The following is a 25,601-nucleotide window of genomic DNA, read 5'->3' on the forward strand; positions in this document are numbered from 1 at the left end:
AGATTAAAAAATAAACTGATGCGGTACAATGAATGAAAAACCAAAACGTATGACCCTTTCATATATCTTAATTTCAATTATATTATATTTATTAAACATATATAGGTATAATTTTACTAACAAAAATCCTTGAATAACTGTTGAAATATTAAATATTGATTTCATAGTCGGATACTTTTACGGTTACATCGTCTATTAAATTATATTGAAGAACTTTATATTATATATGTCGGAGATGAAAAGAACACCGGAACCTTTGGAATTTTTGATAATCCCGCAATATTGTAATCTAGAGTCTACTATAGCTGTAATTAAACAATTGTAGTTATTCAATCCGATTGTAATTGTTCGCGAGTTGTGATAATGAGCTTGGGCTCGAGGCGACAGCCAGTCGCCGAACGTAGCCGCGGTCACGGGATGAACGCTTTGTCTAACAAAGGTATGGAGTAATTCTATAGCTCTTCTTAAAAGAAATATTTCTGGCGGCACGCGACAGTAAACATTCCAACGGTTTCTGACCCGTGGCTCGCCATACGCAGACCCTATTCTTCGAGCAAGATGATTGCCAGATGTCGATGCGTCTCCGGAGTACATGTTCAGCTAGTCTGAGGACCCGTCATAAATCTTAGGATTTAATTGACTAAAGTCCTTCGAACAAACAGTCTTTGTCCCAGCTACGGGAAGATAGGAGAAACCTATTTTTCAACGAACGGCGTCTCCCACTAGCAACTTTCCCTCGAGGTCAGCTAGCATCTTTTTCTAACTACCGATATGGAGATTGACCAATTAGCAGCAACGCCAAATTCCCTCACCTTCTGAACGAAGGCTATCCTCGACGAATCCGATGATCTCGTGTCCTCAGACACACCCCACCATAGTTTTCCTCTGCAGCATCATCGCGACGGAGAGTCATTCTCTCGTGAGGTCGTATTAGCGAGTTACTTAGAGTTTGTACGCTCGGTGGATATTCCACGTTTTCGCAGAGTCCGACTTAGATTTTTGTGAGCACGTACATCTATCATCCCGTTGACCGCGGATTCGTTATTGAACCTAAGATCAACATCACTAGTATCGCGAGTGTCCAACCGCCGCGGTTGATTGTCGAGTCGGTAGCATCCATACTCGTATTAACAGACCGTACCTTCGTTATAACACGACAATGGCCGATTCCAATGAAGATTCATCAAACGCCCACAACCTTATTCCTGACCCTTCTCCGACATATATATTAGATCCTTATTTGAATACGAAACCAGAAATTGTGACTTTTATATAATCTACGTGAATACCAACGAATACTAATGAGAAATATTATAATTTATATTAGAGTACTATTAATATGGTAAATTTTTTTTATATCGATCATTTTTTATAGTATATAAATTTAAGAAAGAGCAGTTGTACAATTTAGTGTACAAATTAGGAAACAATATGCTGATTAAATACCATTTGTAAGTCCTTTGAAAATGATCAATATTTCAATTTTCAATTTTTCTTCTATCGTTCAAAGAAGTTTCATTCGTAAACATATCATATATCGAATAATAATTGAAATAATTGAAAAGAAAAGCTTGTATCTCGTTACAACAATTGTTTAATTTTAATCTACTGCTGAACAATTAATTATCGAAATATTCGATAATTCGAAGAGATCATTGTAATTTACATTATTGTTGTGCACAAAAAAAGAAAGAGAGGAATGTTAAATAAAATATACTACAAAGTTGCAATGGAATAATGTAGATTAAAGGAATGGAAGAACGGGCCCTATCTTTAAATCTTTGTAATCAATTCCTCTTCTTGTAGATAAATGAGCGAGCATACCCTTTCTGTCAGATAAATTCTGTTATGCGTACTGTACTGATTTGTGGCAATTAAAAGCAAAATATGAAGAAAATATAAAATTTATAAATACTTAACATAACTGATATTATTTCATTCCCTTACATCTTTGCAGGATATGCTTGAACAGAATAAGTATTATAATAAATTAATGCTAATATTTAGAAACTAATCGGTATTCAGTAGGAAAATCAATCTTGCAAAACTTTATCATTTGATAAAATAATGTAAATTGCCATGAAAATAAACAATGTTAAATTGTGATAAACATTCAAGGTCACTGATATGTCTGTGTTCTACATAAGTTCATATCCACGCAACATGCACTATAAACCACGTAGATAACATCAAGTCACATAAAGTTGTACAGATATACACTATGATTCTAAGAACTGCATCAAACTATAACTCTTTTCAAAGTAAAAATAAAAAAATAAGTACAAATGTAAAAGGTCTTTTCTTCGTGAAGGCTTTGTTCATACACTATACTGCATTCATGTACAATGCAATTGTAATATCATTTAAACAACAACGGTGTCTATCTACGTTAATTATAAATGCAAACATTTTGAGGTCTCGTCATAATTTCTCTACTTTCATTTCAAGAAGCTACATACGGTACTAATTTGATATAACATATTGCAATTTATTTTATCAATGATAAAGTATTTTGTTACATGAGAAAGTAAAAAATAAGCTCTAAAAAGCGGAGCAAAAACTTAAATGCTAAGAAATATATAGTTCATATTGATTGCTTCGATACATGATCAATTATTCATACACCTACACGATCTTACTTGCCATTGTATTACAACATTACCTTCAATACTACAAGATTAGAGATCTAAGGTCGTTCGATTGGATTAATTATCAAAGTTTCTTTTATCTCCGTGGTTATCGTTAAATGTCATAAATTCATTAAAAACAAACGGTTATAGTCATGAGAAAAAACCGATTCATTTTTGTATTATCTACACTGACAAATAAAAATAGTAACAGAAAGAAGTAGATAATTACTATTATTTATATAATTTAAGTATATTTATGTACAATTTTCAATTATACAGATTATTCATACAATTAATCTGTTTGACATCAATTACCTCCTTTGCACAATCATGTAAAATCACAATTTGGAGAAATAAACAGGAATTTCTTAAATTATGTAAATTTTTGTACCAGATCATCATTTGTACATTATGTTAGCATGTTAATCAAACATATAGGACACCTTTGTCACCTTCTATGCTTCATTGCTCGTTAAAACATGCTATAAAAATGTATAAAGTACAGAAATAAGCAATTTTTTGTGTATTTTTCTTTTTGTATGATAACAATTGTACAAATTTAATACCCTATCACTTCATTGTTTTAATTTTATACATATTTTTATATCTCATGTTAGTAGGTTCTCTTTAATCCAAAATGCAATTAAAGTGTATGTTAATTTGCTACTTAAAGAATTTTAACAAAAATAAACGACTGATTATGTTTTAAATTAAAAATAATACAATATGTATAAACTCATTGTTATTGACATAACTAAAGATTTAAGATCAATGTCATATATGTCATATATTGACATAACTAAAGATTTAAGATCAATGTCATATATGTCATATATTGACATAACTAAAGATTTAAGATCACTGTCATATATGTCTGCACATGATTTATGGTTATTTATTTCTACATTTCTGTATAATGCACTGCAGTTACTACATGCATGTTACAACATTCTTAATCCTTTTTATATTTCGGTTTTGTTGTGAGAAGAAGTGCTAATAGACATATATGTAGCTCAACAAATTCAAATCGATTGATAGTCGTCATCCAAAAATGTTCAGCGATGCAAGCATTCTTTTACATAATTACTAATTGCTTAGATTTGGTAAATTTAAAATCAATTTATAAGTCTAATTCATACTCTAGCTTGTTCGCTATGTCTTCGAATGTTCTTCCTGACTTAATCTATTACTGAGAAATTGGTGTTTAATGTTCCCTCATGTCCCATATGTACTTCCTTTTTAGTATACACTAAAGAATTGCACATGTATAATTTTTTTTTCACATAAACTACATTCATTCTTTTTTTCACAGCCTTTTTGTGAAAATATAATTTAAAAGATAATTTCAATACATTGTATTTTGCATATAGATATGCTTCTGCGATAGACCTATTTTCAAACCGGAAAAAGAGTTCACATTACTAAAACGTTAATTTCTTCTTTTTTTTTTAACTATATACTAGAATATTATTCAAAAAATCTGAAACTGACGTTTCATAGATTTAGATAATATCTATATATAATTGAATTGTTATATTATACATCCATATGTACAATATGAAATGTATCATGCACCAAACCAAAGAATTATTATTCCTCTTAAGCGCATTTTATTCTTTGTCACTGTTATTTGAGATCTTGACTAATATTTATCTTCGATGAACAAATATCATTAATATTATTAACATTATTTTCATTGAGAATGCCTTCATTAACACTATCATCATTATTATTGCAAACGCTGTCATTTTTTGATTCTTGACTAAATCTAACACTGTCAAGTTTTAAATCTATTGAACTCCCTGTTCTTGATACATTACTAATATCTGTATCATCCAATCCCAATTTTGCATCTATAGAAGATTTACTCTTGGATTCTGGGCTAAAGCAAGAATTGTCAATGCTTGATATAGATTTAGATTCAGAATACGATTCAGTATCTACATAAGCTAATTGCGACGATGATGACAATTCAACTTTAGGTGATTCATCCCCATTTGTTTCTTTATCTTTCGTTAACTTCTTTGTTAATTCTGCCCAAGGATCTTCCAAAAAAGATTTCATATCTATATAACGTGATATGTCGCTCTGTCTATGCTTATCATTTTGGAAACTCTAAATATAAAAACGATACTTGTTAATCACTACAGCTTAGTAAGCATAGAAGCGATTATTGAAATTCTATTTACTTGTATTTATTATTCCTAATTACCTTTTTTTGACCATAGAAGAGTTGTTTACCAGAGAGCTTATAAGGAGAGTATGAATTATTGAAATTTAACTTTGGGGTTGAATGATAATTGTTCCGGTAATGGTTAAATCCACCACTACCTGAATTACGATGATTATGACCTCCAGAACCATGCCAATTATTATCGAGCTTTTTATATTCTGGTATTGGTGTACTATTATTTAATGGAATAAAATCATTTCCAGAATATCTTTGACCACTATTTGACGAAGTACACTGATAACTATCACTTTTATGATAACTATAACCTGTCCTATTTTTATAGCCATTTGATTTCCAATTATAACTCTGTTTTTCTTTACTGCCACTTGGCGTACTTAGAGGAGACTTTCTCATTTTGAAATTCTTATTTATACTATACTGCTGTTCCATAGAATCTACAAATATTTACAAATAATGTTCCCTATAAAACAATATACTAAAACACCACCATATTATTTACTCTAAGAGACGCTAAATGACCAATCGATCTATCGGCAAAATGGCGGATGTTAAACATCGATCTATCGATAGTCTAAATTTAACATATGCAATATAATTTTCAAATTTTATTTGAATTTCGCTATTAATATTTTCTCTCATATCATTTAATCATAATTAATTGAAATATATCGTTAAAAAATTTATATCGCTACTCCATTGCATTATCGTACTTAAAAAGATTTTTTCACTTTTCGTTCATGCTTAATTTTATCCAACTTTCTAAATTAATTTACACGATTTCAATTATTTCTATTATTAATAACAAATAATTTCCGCGAAAATATATTCCTAACTTCTCAGTTTTCTTTACAATCAGGTAGTATGTGCTTCCATCTGCGACGAAATAATCAACAACATCACGGTTACCAATCGCATAATACAATTCTACCAGAAATTCTCGCGCCGGCACAGGTGGCACGACTGCGAGACACGACGCATGTGTAATGGCCAATGGCGTTGTCAGATGGTGGTGTCAGAGAGTAGGAAGACTGCCGCAGATGCAGCGAATGCTTCGTCTAGTGTAGGCAGAGGAGTGTTAGGTCATGCTTTAGTTCGCGCACGTTCGTGAGAGTTTCTATCCACAATGGACGGCTTGATACCTGTTGCACGACCCGGCGCGGACCGGTTCGAGTCGTTCACGTATCGACGTCTCTCGTAATACAGAGAAAAGTGATTTACATTCGAGCGAGGATGCACTGCCGCGATCATCATTGTTGACGTTTCTCGTGGTGTGACAGTACTGGCCACCACCGTTGCCGTGTGTCACGATTTTCGCGTGCGAAAACACCGGAGGATATATTAGGCCACGACTGTGAAAACAATGGGGATCGTGCAGAGCCGTACCGGCGAAAGCGATGGCGGTGTGCGTGAGGTGTTTATCGGTGGTATCAAGGGCGGCACGCCTCTTCAATCCTGTCAACCTAGCCTCGGCATGGGAAGTTTGGGTGGACCACACGCACGGAGTGGCAGCGTCCGTGGCGCGCCAAGGCAACCGATGCCCGACGCTATGGAACTCGAAAGGCGCTTTACCAAAGTGCTGGTGAGTCAAACACTAGCTATATGTATGCTTCTCCTTTTTTTTTCAGATCCTTTTAGAGCCCCTAGGTTTCGTATCGAACGCGTGTCTCGTGGATTAGATTCGATAGCTTCGAATGAATCATTCTGCGATAAAATCGCAGAACTGTCAATACCAATGCTGGTATTTTTTAGTTTCTCAGAATCTATTCCGGTCCAACTCCACCTTTCGTAAATCTTGGAATTTTGTCGTCTGTATACAGAATTAGTGTCCAACTTCTTGAAAAAAGTAACTAAAATTCCAAGGGTTTCTCGTAAGCAGATGAGAAATATTTCTAACGTCATCACGTTCCGGTATTTTTCAATGTACAGAGTTGATCAGAGTTTGGCTTCTGAATTCGATAGAGAAACGATATTATCATTGCATAGTATAGACGTATTGATATAATGTTCTTAACGACACACGATCTCCTAAAAAAATTACAATTTGATTGTTATTTCGTTTCGTTTTCAATCATTTTCATAGAATATACGCTGCTCTAAATATAATTCTTGAAATTAATCATGTTATTTATAAGAAACGTCTTTCACAGAAGACAGATGCAGTTATTCTTGAACAGTTGTTATGTTTACGTTTCTTTTATTTCTAAAGATAGTATTGTCCGTATTCGTTAAGATGCACAAATGTATTCGATAATTCAGAGAAATATACGTCGGTGTGCATACAAACGACGCTCGCCGAGCTGTCTTTCGAAACACTATACAAGTTCCATTTGCGTCGACGTGCGTGAACGCTCGGATGTAATAGGATATTAATTGAATTACTTTGATCGACTATAAAACGTGTGATGTGGCTCACTGACTCTCGAATTGTCTAGTTTACGATAATAGACATCTCAAGTCTCTCCACACGTAAACGTATATAAGCATTAACTAACAAGAGTATTCGAACACTTCTACGAATATATTATGTGTGTTATACGAAACATTTTCTAATTTCTTTAGTATGATACTCGACTGTCGTGATTATATTGGCGTAGTTGAAAAGAAATTTAAATATGTAGATAGAAATTACAAGATATTTAATGCAAGAGCGTATCTCGCATATATCATAGAAGAATTTAAGCAGTCAATTACTACATTAATAAAGCTCGGTATCCAGTCAGACCACTTCTAACACTTGCCATGGCAGTCGCGTAGAAATGTTTTATATCCATATACATAAAAGTTTTCAATGAACTACTGTAACTAATAAATACAGTAAGTAGATGAAAAGGGATAAAAGAAGTTGGACAGATCTGGGTTGAGTCTGACGTGCTTTGCGCATACTTTCTATGCGTACTACGTTGACGTAAGAACAGCAGAATCATTTTTATCTTTACTATCCTCGAGGTGTAATATAAGTAACATGCTGATCGGTATCAACACGTGTGGCCCGTAATATATAGCTACTAATACTTGAACTCGAGTGAACTTATGACAGTGGTTCTCCCAGCTATGTGTATCTGCATTGCAGTTAAATTCGACTTTAAAATGATAGAATGAGAATTACAGCGAGAGAGCGAGTTGGCTTATTGTAGAAACGGAAAGAGAAATATTTTCTCTATCGTTAAATACGTTTTTCCAGCAATTTATTGTTAGGGTAGTCGGGTTGTTGTGTAATCTCTTCAAAGGCATATTACTATTCTCTGCTGTTAAAATTTATTGCTTAGGCGAGAGCCACTGATTTTTTCGTTGGTATGAAATGTCGAGAGCTCGAAGGCAAAAGTTCATACGGCGCGAAAGAGAGATGTACAAATGAGAAAGAGTAAAAAGATGCACGCCTACGTAGAAGCGGCTCTCACCAAATAAGATTCGATTGTGCATCGGAACGACCATCGCAACGACTACGAACATACCATAAACAAAGAGACCCCTTTACGGTTCGCGGTCATCCGATTCGCTATCTTTCTATATGTCTAGTAGTCTCGTCATCTTGGCATTTAACCTCGGAGATTTTACTTCTTAATATCGATAATATATCTCGACGATTTTGATATTATAAATGCCTTTCGTTGTATTCGTTCGATCACTTATACATAATATGTTTTATACTATGCTCTATTGTACGAATGCTCAATTCACGAATTGGATATTTCATTGATACATTTAAGAAGGGTGACATTTCCCATTGCTGATACAATAACATCGTCGGTGATTCTTAGATTATCTCTATATTTAATAAATTTTAAATGTCGAATTTGTGATCTAAAATACAATAATTCCATTTCGCGAAATTTATTTCGTATTTCGCAACGATCCAATGAAATAATAAATCACTTGTTCAGCAAAAAATACGTTGATACCGCTTTGAAATTATGTATCACGATTTCATTAGAAACAATCTGGTGGTAGATGAATAAAATGATACTCCGCTGCCGTTCGCTAGAAAATATAATGAGAAATTTCATATCTACACGATGTTGCGATGCTAACGATCTTTTGATAGTTTGATAATGTTGCTTAAAATAATCGTGGGATTTCGTTCCATTATAGATGCTTGTCCATGAGTCATCGGTAGTTAGTCGTGCATCGTGTAGAAACTGTGGTTTGACTCACGAGAATCGTTCCAGGGCCACGCGAAAGTTTTCCTTGGTCTATCCGTGTCTCCCATTCTAGGAGCGGAAATTCAATATAAGTATATACTCCCTGTAACCTCTGTTCTACTTGCTGCTCGCACCGCGATTACAGATTCTATCTGCTTTAGAATATTCAGGTCTGCAGTATCTTTCTAACTCTTATCTTTTTTTCTTATTAATTGCGCTGCAGTCCTCGAACTTCTATATTTAAACTGTGTTTAAACTTCCCGAGGTACCAACAATATTTACCAAAAATTACTCTCTTTACGATATTAATATCATATCGTATTAAACGAAATTGCAGAACAACTTTTCGACAGATTCAATAGTAATTAGGAGTACGTATTTTTATTAGCGTACATTCTTGAATAGTTCGGAGTTGTTTGGGCAATGCCAATCTATCGAACGTGCAGCTACGAGCCAGCAAAGTGAAAGGCAAATTAAGTATTACAACGTACAAATTGCCGCACCAGTCTTTTTTCGGGTTTTTCATCATTCTCTTGTTCGAAGCTATGATATATGCTTCTTTGCTTATGAAGTAAGAGATTGAATCAATCGGCGTGTTAAACCAAAAATTGTTCACGAGGAGCAGGAACACGGACGAGCTGTCGACCATTTGTAAAATCGTTCAATTAATTTTCCAACTTGCACTCGATCCTGCATCATCTCTGAAGGATTAGCCTGATCGAGCGTAGACTTGCTAGCGTATAGAGGAGATACGTAGTACCTGGTTGCTTGATAGCAGAAGCACGATCCTGTAGGGTTCCTGCTGAACACGGGAATCCTCGACATTCTTACAACCAAGGCAAAACCTGGCTGACCGACGCCCACTCTTTCTTCATCATCCTCTTCCTTTTTTGCTCTGCTTGCAACAGCGACGTATCTCTCTCCTTTGCTTTCTGTGTCTCAATGTGACAGTACGTCTGGAACTCTGCCAAGCAAAATGGTCAATTGTTCGCACCCAGTATTTTCTTCCTTCCGAGACATTACAGGTCCTTGTGAAAATTCTCTTTCTGCCCCTTTTTATCGCCATCCTATACGGCCAAGTATACCACAACAATTAATTGGTTTCAGATCCTTTTTCGTCGTAGCATCAGTTCAGACAACTTAAGTCCCTATTGTACCTATACAGTTATGCTTGATTGTAGAGTAGATCTAGATCAACTAAATTTTAACGTATTTTGTTTCTACTCGTAAAAGCTAAAACTTATACAATTTAGACTTAAAACAAATCAAATAACAGTAATTAAACGTTCGCAATCGTATGCCGAATTAAGCTATGGGACACGACATGGATGTGACGAGGTTTTCGATGCTTTCATGGTGTTTTACGAAAAACACACGCGCAACTTGATGTTAAACGATCGATAAATCTTGTCAATTTCTTTCGGTAAGCGTTATCGGTTGCTATCATCGATCGTAGCTCAGGATCAATGGAATCGCTGAATACGCGTCTAGCTACGCTCGAGTGCAGTTATACGCTTGCTAAAGAATCGGATCGGAAATGTGAAAAAAGTCAACGTCGATAACGCGACTCTCCGAAGCTAAACAATACTGTCCAAAGGGCCGCCTTCTGTCTGAAAATATCCACAGGAAAAGATAAAACCGGCGTTTCTATATATAGAGGGGTCTTGGAACAGTGCTTCTCATGCGGGTCCATCTTCGACGATAAATTAAGACCATTCAGAAAAATCACATCCGATATTTAACTACAGTAATTTAACTCTTGTAAGTTAAAGAACTCGCTAAGAACAGGTTGCTGCCTTTATGTTATTACATCGCAAGACATTTAGGAGGTATAAGTACATATTTCGCAGAGATCACAAAAGTATTTAAATAGTCGATCATCCATTAACTGTATTGATAAACCTCGATATTCAGTGGCACCATATTCAACGCTTATTATATGCTTAAGATGGCTATGCATGCGGCATACTAATTTTTTACTAAACATATGTACGTATATTCTACATTTCTAAATGTTTTATATAACACATACGATATCAAATATTTTCTTGAGTATTTTCAATGTAGATGTAGAATTTTATTAAACTTGCTTTAGATCGTAGACGGTTAATTTTATATTCTTATACAAACGTACAGAATTTATTAATCGTGGATCGTTAAACATGAATACGCAAACATCCGCTGTCAGCTATGTATTCATAAAAATATAAGAACCAAACGTTTCCTGACAGCGACAAGATTAACGCGCGATTGAGATCGATCGAGTGTAGATCGGATCCAGAGGAAAAATTGTTTTTACGGTTACGTAACCGTCGGAAGACGCGAAAGCGACGCAGAAATGCTTTCACTATCGACAGACTGGAAAACGCGTCAGCAGCGGCGTATTTTTAACACGAATCGTCGGCAGACAGCTTTGTGCAATTTGTACGGCTGAATTAAGCCGACTGCTTGCGAACATGCACTCGTGTGTGTATGTGTACGCATATACCCGACGCGACGTACGTGATGTACTATATACACAATACACACGTATCGTATACCGTAGTATTCATATACAAGTCTCTGTGTCGCGGGATTGAGACGTTCGCGCCTGTTCCGTAGCTCCCGCCACTGCGTCTTTCATAGCGGACCAAATGTCCTTCGAATTGTCATTCCGACAACGCAAACAGGATGTTCAAACGATACACGGTAATTTTGTGATTTTGCGATTCCTGCATCGTCTAATGCAGGTGTGACGAGATGGGCGGCACGATTGGACAGGAGACGATTCATTGATGAATGAAACGAAAATATAGAATAACGTCATTTTACGTTATTTTACAGCCAACGAATAAAACATATTGACACGGACCGGATTTTTCGTAAAGTCTTATGTAATATGTAAATACAAGGTTTTTTGCCAAAAAGCTTCTCCATTTGTCTGATATTTAGTAGAAGAAGAGACCTAACCAGAAGGAAGAATTAGATTTTGAGAATAATTTTTATCGTACCTGTATTTGTTCGACTGTGTAAGTTGTACACTGTAGAACCGTGCAACATGCTAATATCGCCTGTTTCATTAAGAAGTGCGTGTAAAATAGCAGCGTGTTATAACGAACCGCACATTGTAGGTAGTAACATCAAGAAAGGAAGAAAATTATTGGAACGTCGTAATACTCGTCCGTTTACTCTTTTCACTTTCGTATGCATAATACGAAACACAATCTGCCACTCGAGACTGTGTGGAGATCACGTGTTTCATGAAAGCGAGGAAGAACTCGTCTGACTGGCACGTTTATCGTATAATTACCCATTCGTAGCTCGATGCTAATATTTATTACGATAAAATTTGTATCTCGTTAATCAGAAAAAAAAGAGAGAAAAAAATGTTCTTCTTGCGATGCTACAATAACCCTATTTTTAGAAAACTTTGCACTCTGGTTATTCACATAAGAGAGTTATAAAGCGTGACGTGAAAGTTTCCTGAAGAGTAAAACTAATTTTTCCAGTGTGATTGTGAATATACGTGATCGAACGTATCTATACAAAGACAATTGCAGAAAAATTGAAAATGAAACCGATTACTCGTATTACTTTTCGAATAATTATCTCAAAGAAACATCTATTCGAAATAATTCGGAGTAATGTCGAAGTTTACAGAATCGAGCGTTCTACGAGTAATAATAATTTGGAGTTAACGATCTTGTCGATCTAGTTTAAAACACACTAACACTAACATGCAGTATTGTGCGTATGGAATCTCAGGTGAGACCAGACCGTTAACACCATTCATCTGACATCTCTGCGAAAGTAGACAAAGGAGAGTAGTAGCAGAGCACACATCACGAAATGGCCCATGGCCAAATGGTGTGCACGTGCGAATAGAGCTATTTCTGCAGCATAAATAAAGGTTCCTCTACCTCTTTATGTATGTATGTAAGTACGTATGAGACACGTCGCTGCCGGTGGCGCCTAAACTTTGACCGTGAACTAGCGGTTATTGGTCTATCAAATGAGAAAAAGAATCACGTTGGTTCTCTGTTTAGTGTCTCTTTTTTCATATTACCGAAAACTTTCCTGTACATCATGTACTCTAATAAATAGAATGCGAATGTTCATGTTCAGGCATTTATGAGAAATTTATATTTATACGCAAAAGCGTGCAAAGCATGGAAAGTAAGGTGGTATTCGTTTAGTAGATGAATACCATTCAAGATATTTTTTCCTCGACGATTATTCAAACAACGATTATTTTATCAGTTAATATACATTGCGTATAAAATGTTGGATTTCTAATGATCTGGAATGATTCGATGGTCCTACGTATATTTATTTTCAAAACATAAATTGCTTATCAGACTGATGCACATATGTAGGTGTTATTACGCGCTCGTACGATATATCATAAAGAATACAGCAGGAGGGCAGATGTGCACCGTAATCGCAGGAAGACGATCGTTGTTAGAAAGCTTCTCTGCATTTGCAATCTTGACGAAGAACAATTGCTCTTTGAATTTCTCATAAAGCTTAGACATATCGTGTAGGTGTTCTCCTGTCTTATGTCACTGTTAAATGATTTCGAAATTTCTTTGCTACTAATATATAAATTTAAATCTTGCGCTTTCATATTAAAGTACAATAAAATGTAAGGAACTTACGTTTAAGCAAAATTTTTCTAAACTCAGTGTATTGGAAAATGTATCTGAGAAACTAGACTGCACTCACTCCCTTTTTCGCATAATCGTACTTGTATACGCATATACGTGCATGTACATGGAGACTTGTACATATGTAACTGTGAAAGCTCCCCTCGTGTCGCTATCTTCTTCGTTTGCGTTTACTTTCGATCCTGCTTTTACCTTTTATGATATTTTCTCTTCTTTTTCATCTCTTCGATAATATCTTCCCATTTTCTTTTTATTTATTATCAGCTATCTTCTTCGTCCTTTTTCTACATTTCTTCTTTGTTTCACTTTTATAAAATTAAAGCGAGGTTCCTCTTTTCTCCTTTCATTTAGCCCTTGTCAGCACCTCTGTTTCACTGGCATTTTTTCCTTTATAGTTTACTCGCTCGTTCGACAGTCAGTGGGTCCATCTTTTGAACATAGAAGATGTAGTTGCCGTCTTTCTCGCTCATCCCAGTCCCTTTTCACATTCTCTCCTCGTCTCCTCCCTTTATCGTCGTTTTATATCTTCCTCCCAGCTTCTCTATCGGCTATACGTATACGTATGTATATTATCGTACATGGGTTTATTCAACAGTAACGTGGGTGAGGGTGTCGGCTTGTTAGTTGGACGACTGCCACAGCAGAGAATCCTAGGTGTGTCACTAACCGGTGTACACTGCGACACAATCCTACTACCACAGTTATCCCACGTTTTCATCGTTCATGGAGCGTTTTATATTCTGAGGTTGTTTTGTACGAAGAAAGCACGCGACCATCTTTATTCCGTCTCAGTGAGTATCGGGAAAAATAATCGATTCGTTGGCCCACAATCACGTATCCGTGTTCTTTTCTATTTTCTGACTTTTATTTTGATATAACAGTTAGAAAAAGGAACAACTCGTTCAATTGAAAAGTTTGAGCCTTTTATCAGATGGTCCTTATACCTGTGCCAGGTGTACGTTGAAATGAAATCTAAATTAACATCGTTCATCTTATAAACCATATTTCTGCACTCTATAAAAATTTATAAAACACACGCAATTACAATTATCGTAGTTTTGTAGTTCAAATAAAAAATGAGAAAGAAACAATTTCACAAAATAAAATTTAAGCAACTGTAGGTAAAAGTGAATTCTTTATTTGGCGTAATCATATGGACAAAAGGTAGTATCATAGAGTAAAAATCGTGCACGATAATTAAGAGTAGAAATCACGTCTCCGGAAGCATAAATAAAAATCGGGTATTTTATACTTGGGCTACACGAGGGTTTAATCATTTTCACGGCTCATGGACCAACACGAAGGCAATGTTTTGTACCTGGGGGTGCATCCCTGGTAACGAGGCTGGCTCCGTACGGTCTATGCACCCTTCTTTTACCCTCGCTTCACCCTCGTCTGGTCATGTTCGGCTGCGCATATGCGTTTCCACGTTCCCTCCTATCCACGTCGTCGTCGTCAGGGGCCATAACCTCCCCTAACTTTCGATTCTCCTTGAAGTTCAGCGATCCCAAGAGGGTACATTCGAAATCCGTTCTACGACTATCCATTTTATACGCGTGCAGCTTCTCAAATTGCTGAGTTTATTCCCTTTAAATCTGCGATTCGTAGATTACACTATATATATTTTATACCATTTAATTTACATATTTCTCACCCTAAAAGAGAATATCTAAAGTGTTATCTTTATTTGACTTGTTGTGACCATAAAATCACTATTGTGGATGACTCAAGTCTTCTGCACAGTACCGTATAGTATTAGACATTGAGAGGATACAATCGTTATTCATTTGAATTTAGATCAATGGATTTATTCATTTTTTTGCTATTCAAACTGATTACTTCATTTTAACAAGGTATACTTCATGGAAATATACTATTGATGATGATACTGATGGAATAAGTGCAAATTCATAGATCTCTTGGTATTTTATACTCCGCTGCAATGACTCAGCTGAATGCTTCTGCAGCGGTCGGTTAACGCGTGTTAAGTCTCTAATTATCGCATCTGACCGGATCATTAGTTGCGTGAAAGTCGGCTACCATTTTTAACGCAACACTTGTATCTGGAGCGCGTGAAATTTTAGTGTATTATGAAGTTCGTATTTGTATTCGTTTCGTTATGTTTCGAGAGATGAGAAAGAAATTCATTTCTTTAACAGAGAATTAATATTAATTACTGTAATAACGAATAAGAAAAAGGCATGCATGTATATTCGTCCATAGCAAGGATGGATGGATTAAAACCGGTAACTGAATGAAAACATCCATCAGATAGATACATATCAATTACACATACAATAATTAATTTAAGGATATGGTTTATGTTAGTAAAGAAAATTGTTGATTCTACTGGATTCTTTTGATTACTTTCGGCTCAATATTTTTCTAACGTTAACAAATATTTCAAGTTTGAAAGTTTATAAAAAGAAGCAAACATAGCTGAAAAATTGTGCTCTTGCTCGTATAAAAAGTCGATGAATTATATCTTTCAATTTTTCATTGAAAGCACTAAATATCGTCCTACGACATATACATACATCGTTCGATAATTCTAAATTCTACTCGCGTCGCGAAATATAATTCCGTCGCGCCCTGCAGAAATATGGAACATATCAAAAGGACTTTACGAGTCATATCCATGCTGGACGATGAGTAAACCGACTGAATTGTTGAAACTGTTTTGTTCGTGTTTGGGTGAAGAAAGTAAAGGAGTACAAAGTAACAACGTAAACATCGACAACTAACGAGATTAAATGAGAGAGAAAATAAAAATAAAAATGATTCAGAAAGTGAGAGACAGCAAAGACGGACACAGTGGGTACAGTAAGTAGTAGATAAAGGGTTAATAACGAATAAGAGGAAAAAAGACACGTAATCGTGCGTGAATTTGCAAGATGATGTCACTATGTACTGTCGGCACGAGTGCGTGTGACGCTATCATTTAATTTTAGACGACGCTCTCTCATTCAACTCTACGGGACTTTGATATTTTCGAGACCAGTTAACGATACAGTCAATCGTTCTATTCAAATCTATTTCAATGTGATTTATTAGGCATTGTTATTTGTAAGTCATATTATCACGTGTATACTTTCATCCAAATTATTAAAATGAATTATCGATAGACATACTTCAAAACAATAAATTTTTATTGTAAGTAAAATTCACTTTATTTGAAGCGTATGTCAATTCAGATTACGTTCGTAAATTAAAACATACAAACACGCGTAATTTAGGTAATTTAGGTTAGGCATTCATTTCCTGGAAAGGTTGTTAGGCGCGATTGTTATAATACCCTCCCATGGGTTAGCATCCCAACCCAAAATTTGCTAATTAGGCTTTATAGTTGCCTAGCGTTGCCACTCGAATTTCACATTGGCCAATGTATACGCGCAAACGTTGCTCCATTTATTCTAACATTTATTAGCGCCGATCGTAGTATTGCCATTGAATGTGCTTTAACACGCTTGCCACTGACTTTCTCCAATCTTTCTGGATCGTGAGAATTTTATCTGATCCGGAGAATCAGATATCAGCTCACGTCAGGTATCATGCCGTGCAAAATTGCAAATAATGTACGTTCAAAGAATAAGGTTACGTCTTTACTGTTGTAAATAATTTTTATTTGAGAGCTCGGCACAATTGGGTTTGAAGTTTCAAGTAAGAGGAACTAATACTTAAATATATTTTGAGCGGATGATGATCAGTTATCAATAGTTCAAACGGAAATGTAATGCTTCCTTTTGTGATTCAGCAAGAGTTATCAGTGACTTTTAAAAATATATGTTAATCGCAAATGTCAAATATGTTATCTCCAATTTCACATAGTAGAATTTTCACTGAATTACGCATGACCAATCAAACAACTGTATTTAAAAGAAATAATAGTGATTTTCTCATTTCACTGATTTGATGAATTAATAGGAACAAAAAAAGTCAGTATTATCCGTTTGGAACGTTATTTCGATTTTTAAATGAATTATACAAACTTTCAGCTTTAGTTTTATCGCGTTTAAACTACTGGGATGGTTTGTTTTCAGTTGCTGGTTGAAAATTACTCGTCCGAAAACGGAGGTTCTGTGAGTTAGTTTCTCTTGTTAGCTGATTCGAAGGTCAGTGTCTGTGTAACGAGCAGAAGCTTGTAACCCCGACGAAGTCAGTAATAAAAATTATTTTTGGTCCCTGTACTGTTAGACTGTTATTTCATTGGCGTAAAAAATAACGTAATATCAGCGTAGTAACACGATGTAGTATACAACTTTTATTATTATTTTAATGCTTTCAATGCTATATTTGATTCGGATGAAATTACTCGATAAAATTGTTCAAAAATTATTTATTTACTCTAAATTTTTATGTCGTAACATGTATATTCTTTTAATCGAGGATACTCGTATCACCAACTGTGGTATCCGGGAGGACCAACGATCAAGAAAGCACGAAATGAACATTCTATTCTCGGTGTATCCGGACTCTTACGGAAGCGGCATTTCCTTAATAGTGGCCCAACTTCCAAGAATAATTTGTCGTGGAATTATTTCATTCTTAGTTTTCTTCTGTTGGTTGCTAATGCGTGTCACGTTTCGTATAGTAACGAATACCGTTCGTGCGATTTCGTTATGCCACATATGAATCATGACTTCAAAGCTGCATTTAAAATATCGGACGATAGTATTTATCTTGCGTATATGTACATGCACCAACGCTAAATAAAAATATTATATGACTGAATCTAAAAAAAAGTATGGGCAACCACGACTTTTCTTTTACGCTGCAGTATGTTTTTGATTCAGTGCTAATTGAATTAATTTTGAAGAATAAAATATAAGGATTTGTTATTTGATGTGTCTATGTCCTTTTATCACCGCAATCGCGGAACTCTATTCGCCATACATGTACATTTCTGTACTTACAATTTGGGGTGAGAGAGAATCGAGTGAAAGTGTCGAAAATATTCGATAATATACATAATATACAGGATGGTTGGTAACTGGTGGTACAAGCGGAAAGGGGGTGATTTTACGCGAAAAAAGAAGTCGAAAATATAGAATAAAAATTTTTCATTTGAGGCTTTGTTTTCGAGAAAATCGACTTTGAATTTTCGCTCGGTACGCGTGCGGTACGTTATAACGGATCTCACTATAGATCGTTGTCTCGATGGAAAAATTAAAAAAAAATTTTTATTCTATATTTTCGACTTCTTTTTTCGCGTAGAATCACCCCCTTTCCGCTTGTACCACCCTGGTGTTGGTAACTACCAACCACCCTGTATCTAAATATTTTGTATTCTGATAAGTTTATTCTTGCACGGTATATAAAAAGAATAAGAACTATTTTGTAATTCTTACTTAACGATATGAATTAAAATTTGTATATTATAAACGAAGCGTGTCGATAACGTTCCAAGTTATAATTTCTACGAGAAGGAAAAACAAGTTTGTGCAAGACACTCGTATGAAAAAGGAGAAGAATAGATATACGAGCGTGTGGGGCTTTTTACGTCATCTTGTTGGTAACAAGGAAACTTGACGCGGCCGCGAAAGTATGTACATTATAATCGCGTGTATAGTTAAGTGCATGTGCATCGTGCGCAAAGTTTGGCCGAGATAGTTGCAGTGATTTTAATTCATTACGTAAATCACATTTGTATAATGTTCTTCAAAATAATTAATATCTATTGTTGTACTGTTTGATATTGATGAATCATATCATACATGTTAATCTAGATATTTGCTATCAAACATATGTATATTGAACTAAAGATAAACGTCTGTCACTAAAAATGTTTCTTCTGCACATTAACTACCTTTACATTGCGATTTAGTGTATTCAAACGACTGAAACGCGGTGCAAACGTTATACAAGCAGAGATGGTAAATCGATTAAGCACGTAAGCTAATAAATCGATTTAGAAGGAAGCAGAATCGACTAAATAATATGTATCAATAATATAAACGTGCAAACATTTATCATTTCTGGAAGAGAAATATCTTCTTGAGAATGAATTATTACATAGTTTTACAGGAATTCCATTTCCTTCGAACCGATCGTATTTCGACTGGTATTCGATAGATTCTATCGTGTCTTTTAAAAAAATTGTTTTTGCGTAACAAGACGCGCTGCATGCGGAAAAAGTGATTGAACAGCAGCTACGCGGCCCTGTTTCCGAGGCATTTCCATATTTGGAGTTCTATTGCATCAAGATACTGCTTGAGTTACTTTCCGTAATAAGTGTTTTATTATACAAATTCTTTGACATTAATGTTTATAAACATTTAACTTTAAGCATTCGTGATGAAAATGTCGCAACACGTATCGACAAATGGAATAATGCGATAACACAGAATTAAACCGGCTTTAATAACCGGTTACACTTGTTCATAAGTAAGAAGCACGAGTAAAACTATAAGTGATAGATACATCATGTTTACAACATTTCAAAATGTTTTGTATTTTATATTTATATAGTTGGATAGAAGGAAAGAAAGCAGCGTCGATACTTAATAAAATATAATTGATGTCAGCACTCTAAAAATATTTATGGCGTGCCACCCACCCATAACGACGACCAATAGAAGGAAAAGAAACGTGGGGTGGAAGAGAAGAGAAACGAACGCTGTGGGCGTGCGCCATACAACTCTAGAGGGATTCTATCATTGCTTCAAGTGCTCCAACTGATTCTCGATCGTGTTCACGTGCTATATAGATCCCTACGTGTGATGGTGCATCCACGCAATCATACGCGCGAGCATGCACGTACTCGAGTACAAAGTGCGCGAGAGTATTGGTACACCACAAAAGGGAGGCTCAACCCTCGCCCCTAGCATCGATTGTTGGATGGGGAGCAACTGGCCAGAGAAACATGGAACCGGCTAACTGCATGAGTCTGCTGAAGGGGACTTTCCGCGATTGATCGCCTTGTGAGAATCCTTTTTTTCTTTATGTCGTCGACCCTACTGACGGTGGTATCACATATCTATGAAGCTTTTATGAGGTACTAATGTAAGGAACGTAGCTCCGTTTCCAACAGTTTTTGCACCACACCATTACATTTCTCTTTTTCTATAGCGGTTTATGGAAGTACTTCAACATTTATAAAAAACAGCTTTTATTTATGTATTACGCGCGTTTTACAAGACATTTTAAAAGCGAACCGTCCAACGATACACAATGCATTTAAAGCAAGATTGAGGTACTATTTGTCTAGCAAACTCTGCCCTTTCTAATCTCCACTTCCGGTGACCCTTGACCTGAAAACACACGTTTCATTATTCCAACGCAGCTTTGCGTATAATACCAGGAACTCCGTCTGGACATGTATTTCGCCTTCTGGTTTTTATTAAAAAGAATTAGTCTTTCAACGATCGTACGCTTTTTCTCGGCGAGTATGGTTGGTTCGTCTTGATAGCAGAACTATCTTGAAATTGTATTAGTTCTTAAGCAATGTTAGTTTCAAGCTATTATTTTGTAATTATGTATCATGAAAACTTAATCGTTTTGAATGTTTTTTAAAGAATGAAAACGAAAGAATTAAGGATGCCTTAGGGTAGATGGTATTGATTATTGCCAAGGAGGGACTTCTTTTTGATGTGTCACTTCAGATTATCGATTACTTGACTTTTCAACGTTTCCTTGGTTAAGTTGTTTGCTTCTTACAGCGCACTTCGGTAAATATCAAGGGGAACATCTGTATTAAGAGCTTTTAACTCGAACAAAGTAGATGGCAGCTTCTGACATTAACTTGTTTCGCTTCATATCATATACATTTTATATATAGATCCTTCCTGTAACTAATGGTATATCCAAGAAGAGGAGACTAATATAATTATTTTCTCAAGCGTTGGAGTATCACCGCCCCTCCCCCCCAAAAAAAAGATGGAACAAGGTTTTTAACGCGAACTGAAATAACGTTCTCAACACAAATAAATTAAGCAATATTCATAAAACAGAATCGAAACCAGAGTTGCTCCAAATAATTAAGAAGCGTGACTGTACAAATATAGTTTAGCCTGCGAAAAATTACAGCTTTTACTTATTCGTTTCGAATAAACGACTGTTGCAAAACAAAAACCAGATTTTCATAGAACTCTTTACATGATACGTTGTTGGAAATTGCGATTCACTCTGCTTACCGAAGGAGAACGTGCGTTTGCTTTCTCTGAGAAGCAAAGAACCGTATAGAAAAACGATCATTCGGGATCGATACCGTTATTTCTAACTTATGTGTCCGTTTCAATGATTTAATGCTCCAATTTTTTTGAACTATTCTGATCGAAATATATTTCAGTAATTATAAAAATCCTTTGCCTTATCTATAGCTATCTAGCTATTGGTCAGTCGATCAAGCCAACAGTGTATAACGCGTTCTCGATATAACAGAGCACAGTTTGCGTAATATATTTTATCAAGTTTACTTGGGAAGATTGCATTCGAAACTGGCCGTGTAACTTACTATTTATGTAATTTCTGGCCTGGAACGCGTACATCGTGCTATCGCTCGATCTAACGTTTAGTAGCAGCACCGTATATGCAATGTATATGTATCGCGAGTAGTGATGTCATGCACTCGTGGCTTCCGCATCCGCTCTTTGATAATTATTCGTCGACTATGCTCGTCCCTAGCCACCACGACGTACACTTGACGACTGTGTACATGTACTACCGTCGCGTTTACTTCGCGATCCTTTTTTGTACACGTATAACTGCCGCGGCAATATTTACAATCTTTCCTCTATCTATCCCTTGGTTAGACGTCAAGAGAAACGATAGAAATTGCAAGTTTTCACTTTCAGTTATTACATGGAATGTCGTGTATTACGTAAAAAAAGGAAATTTATGTCGACTAAAAGTACGAGCGATATAGATATATGTACTAGTTTACACATACGTATATGCACGATGCTTTGTTGCTGATAAAATTTAGTTTGAAAATTTGTTGTACGAAAGATAGAGATCTTGACTAATCCTCGATACGAGCGAATAATTAGCAGGAAGTTATGCTACGTGCAGAAATGAGTTAGATATTAGAAATAGTGCTTCTTCGTTTAACGATAGAGTCTGAAAATGCTTAGTCAAAAATTAATCCGATACCCCTTTTTCGCTTGTTAAAGTCGTTTGAAAATCACAGAATATTCGTTGTTACAATTTGTACATGTTTAATTATCCTTTATTCTTTTTTTTTTTTTTTTGTTTAAAAGAGTCATTGAGGCGGTTATCGCGTGTTATTGCATATGCGTCATGGTCGAGTACTTTGTGTCACATATCGATAATTTTGTTTGCAACAAATTATAGCTCATATACGACTTTTTTTAAAGGTTACTTCAAAGTCGCAATAATCTTCTTTTACTTGGTAATGAACATTTGTTCAGTTGCAGGAAATTTTTTAAATTGCCTTGTCACATATCGATAATTTTGTTTTCAACAAATTATAGCTCATATACGACATTTTTTAAAGGTTACTTCAAAGTTGCGATAATCTTCTTTTACTCGATGATGAGTATTTGTTCAGTTCTAGGAATTTTCTTTAACTTGCATTGTCGCTACGAAATATTAATATTGTTTGTATAATCATCGTAAAATATGGTATAAGTAGGATTTGGAGAGGATGAGGGTGGAGGCCACTCAATACCCTCAGTCTTTGGCCTTTGGGTGCTTGTTCCTTATTTCTTTTCCAACTAACGACTTCATTACCTTAACAAGAGCAATTCAAACACGAGGGGAACTTTGGGAAATCTCTGGCTTTGAATATTTGAATAATTAATGTACGGCTCTTAATAGAAAGGATTTAATTATTTATCCTATCTTATTAGGCTGAATTACTCAAATAATTAATCGTGAAACAGATGCTTGTGTCTTTTTTTAATAATTTCAAACAGTACTTGTTCGATTTTAATATATTTGCAAACTAGCAAGAAACACAGTAATTTTTATTCGCTAGTAAAAACTGTTGCCAACGAGATATTTCGTTACTGCTAAAGCGATAGATGAACTATACTTTAGTTTAGTCGTAAATAGTACGACGTAAAAACCAATTGTACGTTGCGAGTATCTTAATAATTGCAAGCTAGGAATAACTGAAAATTCTTATCTGAAAATTCCTACAAGGTAACTTACATAAGCCTGACTACATTTATAATGCGCAACGTGCTGTTTATATTATAAACATTACGTACCTTGTAATTTATTAACGCTTATTTATAACCTTTATTATTCTCCTTCTCTATTGTAATATAATGTAACCGTGAATAAATACAATTATTTCGAATGAATTATATTCGTATCATGACTCGATTTTATACCATGCAATTGCGTGTCGAAGAAGAAAGAAAGAAAAATGGAAAGCCACGACTCTTTCTCTTTGTCATAGACATTAAAGTGAAACTTGGATTTTTTCTGTGTTTCAGGCTTCAATGGATCTGCCACCGGACAAAGCGAAGCTTTTGAAGCAATACGACAACGAGAAAAAGTGGGACATCATATGCGATCAAGTGAGTATACAGCCTGTATGAATGATAGCCTGTTTCCAGAACCGGCTTCATAGGATTTACGCTATTTTAAATATCGCTTCAGAGTGCAATTTTTCTCTAAACGAAAGACGTTTACTCGTAGGCTCTTAAACAGCTTTGTTCTTTTCATATTTGCTATCATCTATAAACATTCCTCGCGAAATTGATACAACGTTGCCATTATAAGAATGACGTAATCAACCTTTAACTTGACGAACTTATTGTTAATCGGCGTGGTCTGACATCTTTGCCCGCTTCGTGCTCGTTTAATTCCATACTGTCCAATGAATGCGGGTCCACGACCCTTACTTTATACACAGTCTCACGATCTTTCTTCAACTTATTTCTTTCGTTCAAATAACTACATTTGTTCGGTTCGTACAGATTATTTTTTTCAACTGCAGTATCGAATAATAATGAGACGTTTAAACGCACATTCTTTAAGTTTGTTAATTTCTTGATACGAAAAGTGAACATTCGCCCGCGATAGCCTCCAAAGATTTCAGAAAAAAGGTCTGCGTTGTTATCAAATGCAAACCGTATCAACGTCAGATCGTAGAAAATGCACGTAAAAAGTAAGACACGTTTTATTCTATATATAGATCGCAGACGTTTAACGAGCGAATGCAGTATCGCCGGGCAGACGTATATAGTCGTTCGTTTGATGCATACACGTCTGTGGGGCTATGCTTAAGTGGGTTTAATCTCGAGCTTAATCGAGGGCGAGCAAAAGTGTCGTCGAACGAGACACCTCTTCTGATCCACGAAGAGCGTGGATTATGAAAGACGCGTTAAGCGCTTCGCAAACTCGCTTACGTTAAACTCGTTGCCTGATTTTCCAAAATATAAGGAACGTCGATACTACGATTCAGTTATTATTAGACATAATTCCTAATTACTTGGCCTTACAATGTGGTTAACAAAATGAATAATTTAATATTTCTCGTATTGGCTTATGTTCTTTTAAATGTCGGCTTTTATATTAAATTGTTGAAGTTTATCGTCGATAGGGAGATATTATTGCCTCAGCAACTGTGTCATTTAGATAGGCATATTTATTAATTTTATTTCGAAATGAATGAGAGATTGAGTGGATAGCACGTAATAAGCATAACGAATAGAACTTAACTATAGATATCGCAATTTTTCTGTCATGTCATGAGAGAAATGTTACCTCCAACGTAGTCGTAGTGAAATATGATTCCGTTCTTGGTCACCAACGATAACGCTACTTCTGTATTTGAATGAATCGCGTCCGAATGAAATGCAACTTTGATTAGTATTTTTCTGTATTAATTATTCGAATTTATAGGCGATTAGCTTTACATAGTATTAATGTATTCGTCAATTTCAACGCTTTGTGACCAATACTTTAAACATTACTACCAAAAAAAAAAAAAAAAAAAAAAAAAATTAGGAAAAGAAGAGGAACTTATAATATTTGCAATTTTAATTGGTAGATATATAGTCGTGAAATTTAATGGTGT

At 35.4% G+C, this 25,601-nt stretch overlaps 2 protein-coding genes across 2 annotated transcripts in view; one reads left to right on the forward strand and one right to left on the reverse strand.

The window, feature by feature from the left end:
- Window positions 1-3,916: 3,916 nt before the first annotated feature.
- On the reverse strand, window positions 3,917-5,488 carry LOC117210673 (uncharacterized protein DDB_G0280315-like). The gene is made up of 2 exons (XM_033453907.1): window positions 4,843-5,488; window positions 3,917-4,745 (listed from the first exon to the last, which is right to left on the reverse strand). Exons 1-2 carry the CDS (start codon window positions 5,251-5,253, stop codon window positions 4,257-4,259), a joined length of 900 nt encoding a protein of 299 aa, XP_033309798.1. The 5' UTR covers window positions 5,254-5,488; the 3' UTR covers window positions 3,917-4,256.
- A 324-nt stretch (window positions 5,489-5,812) lies between these two features.
- Window positions 5,813-25,601, forward strand: part of LOC117210665 (formin-like protein) — a 32,399-nt gene continuing 12,610 nt past the window's right edge. Inside the window, 2 exon segments of the mRNA XM_033453891.1 lie at window positions 5,813-6,403; window positions 24,013-24,096. Coding sequence (XP_033309782.1) covers window positions 6,185-6,403; window positions 24,013-24,096 — 303 coding nt within the window. The 5' untranslated portion in view covers window positions 5,813-6,184.

Source organism: Bombus bifarius, unplaced genomic scaffold (genome assembly GCF_011952205.1).
Source record: "Bombus bifarius isolate JDL3187 unplaced genomic scaffold, Bbif_JDL3187 scf7180000008208, whole genome shotgun sequence".
Taxonomy (NCBI): domain Eukaryota; kingdom Metazoa; phylum Arthropoda; class Insecta; order Hymenoptera; family Apidae; genus Bombus; species Bombus bifarius.

Excerpts from the sequence above, each read along its gene's own strand:
- LOC117210673 (XM_033453907.1), bottom strand. The coding sequence starts at position 5,253 with ATGGAACAGCAGTATAGTATAAATAAGAATTTCAAAATGAGAAAGTCT. Across the intron at positions 4,746-4,842 it reads TCTTCTATGGTCAAAAAAAG|AGTTTCCAAAATGATAAGCA; the intron begins GTAATTAGGAAT and ends TTTTATATTTAG.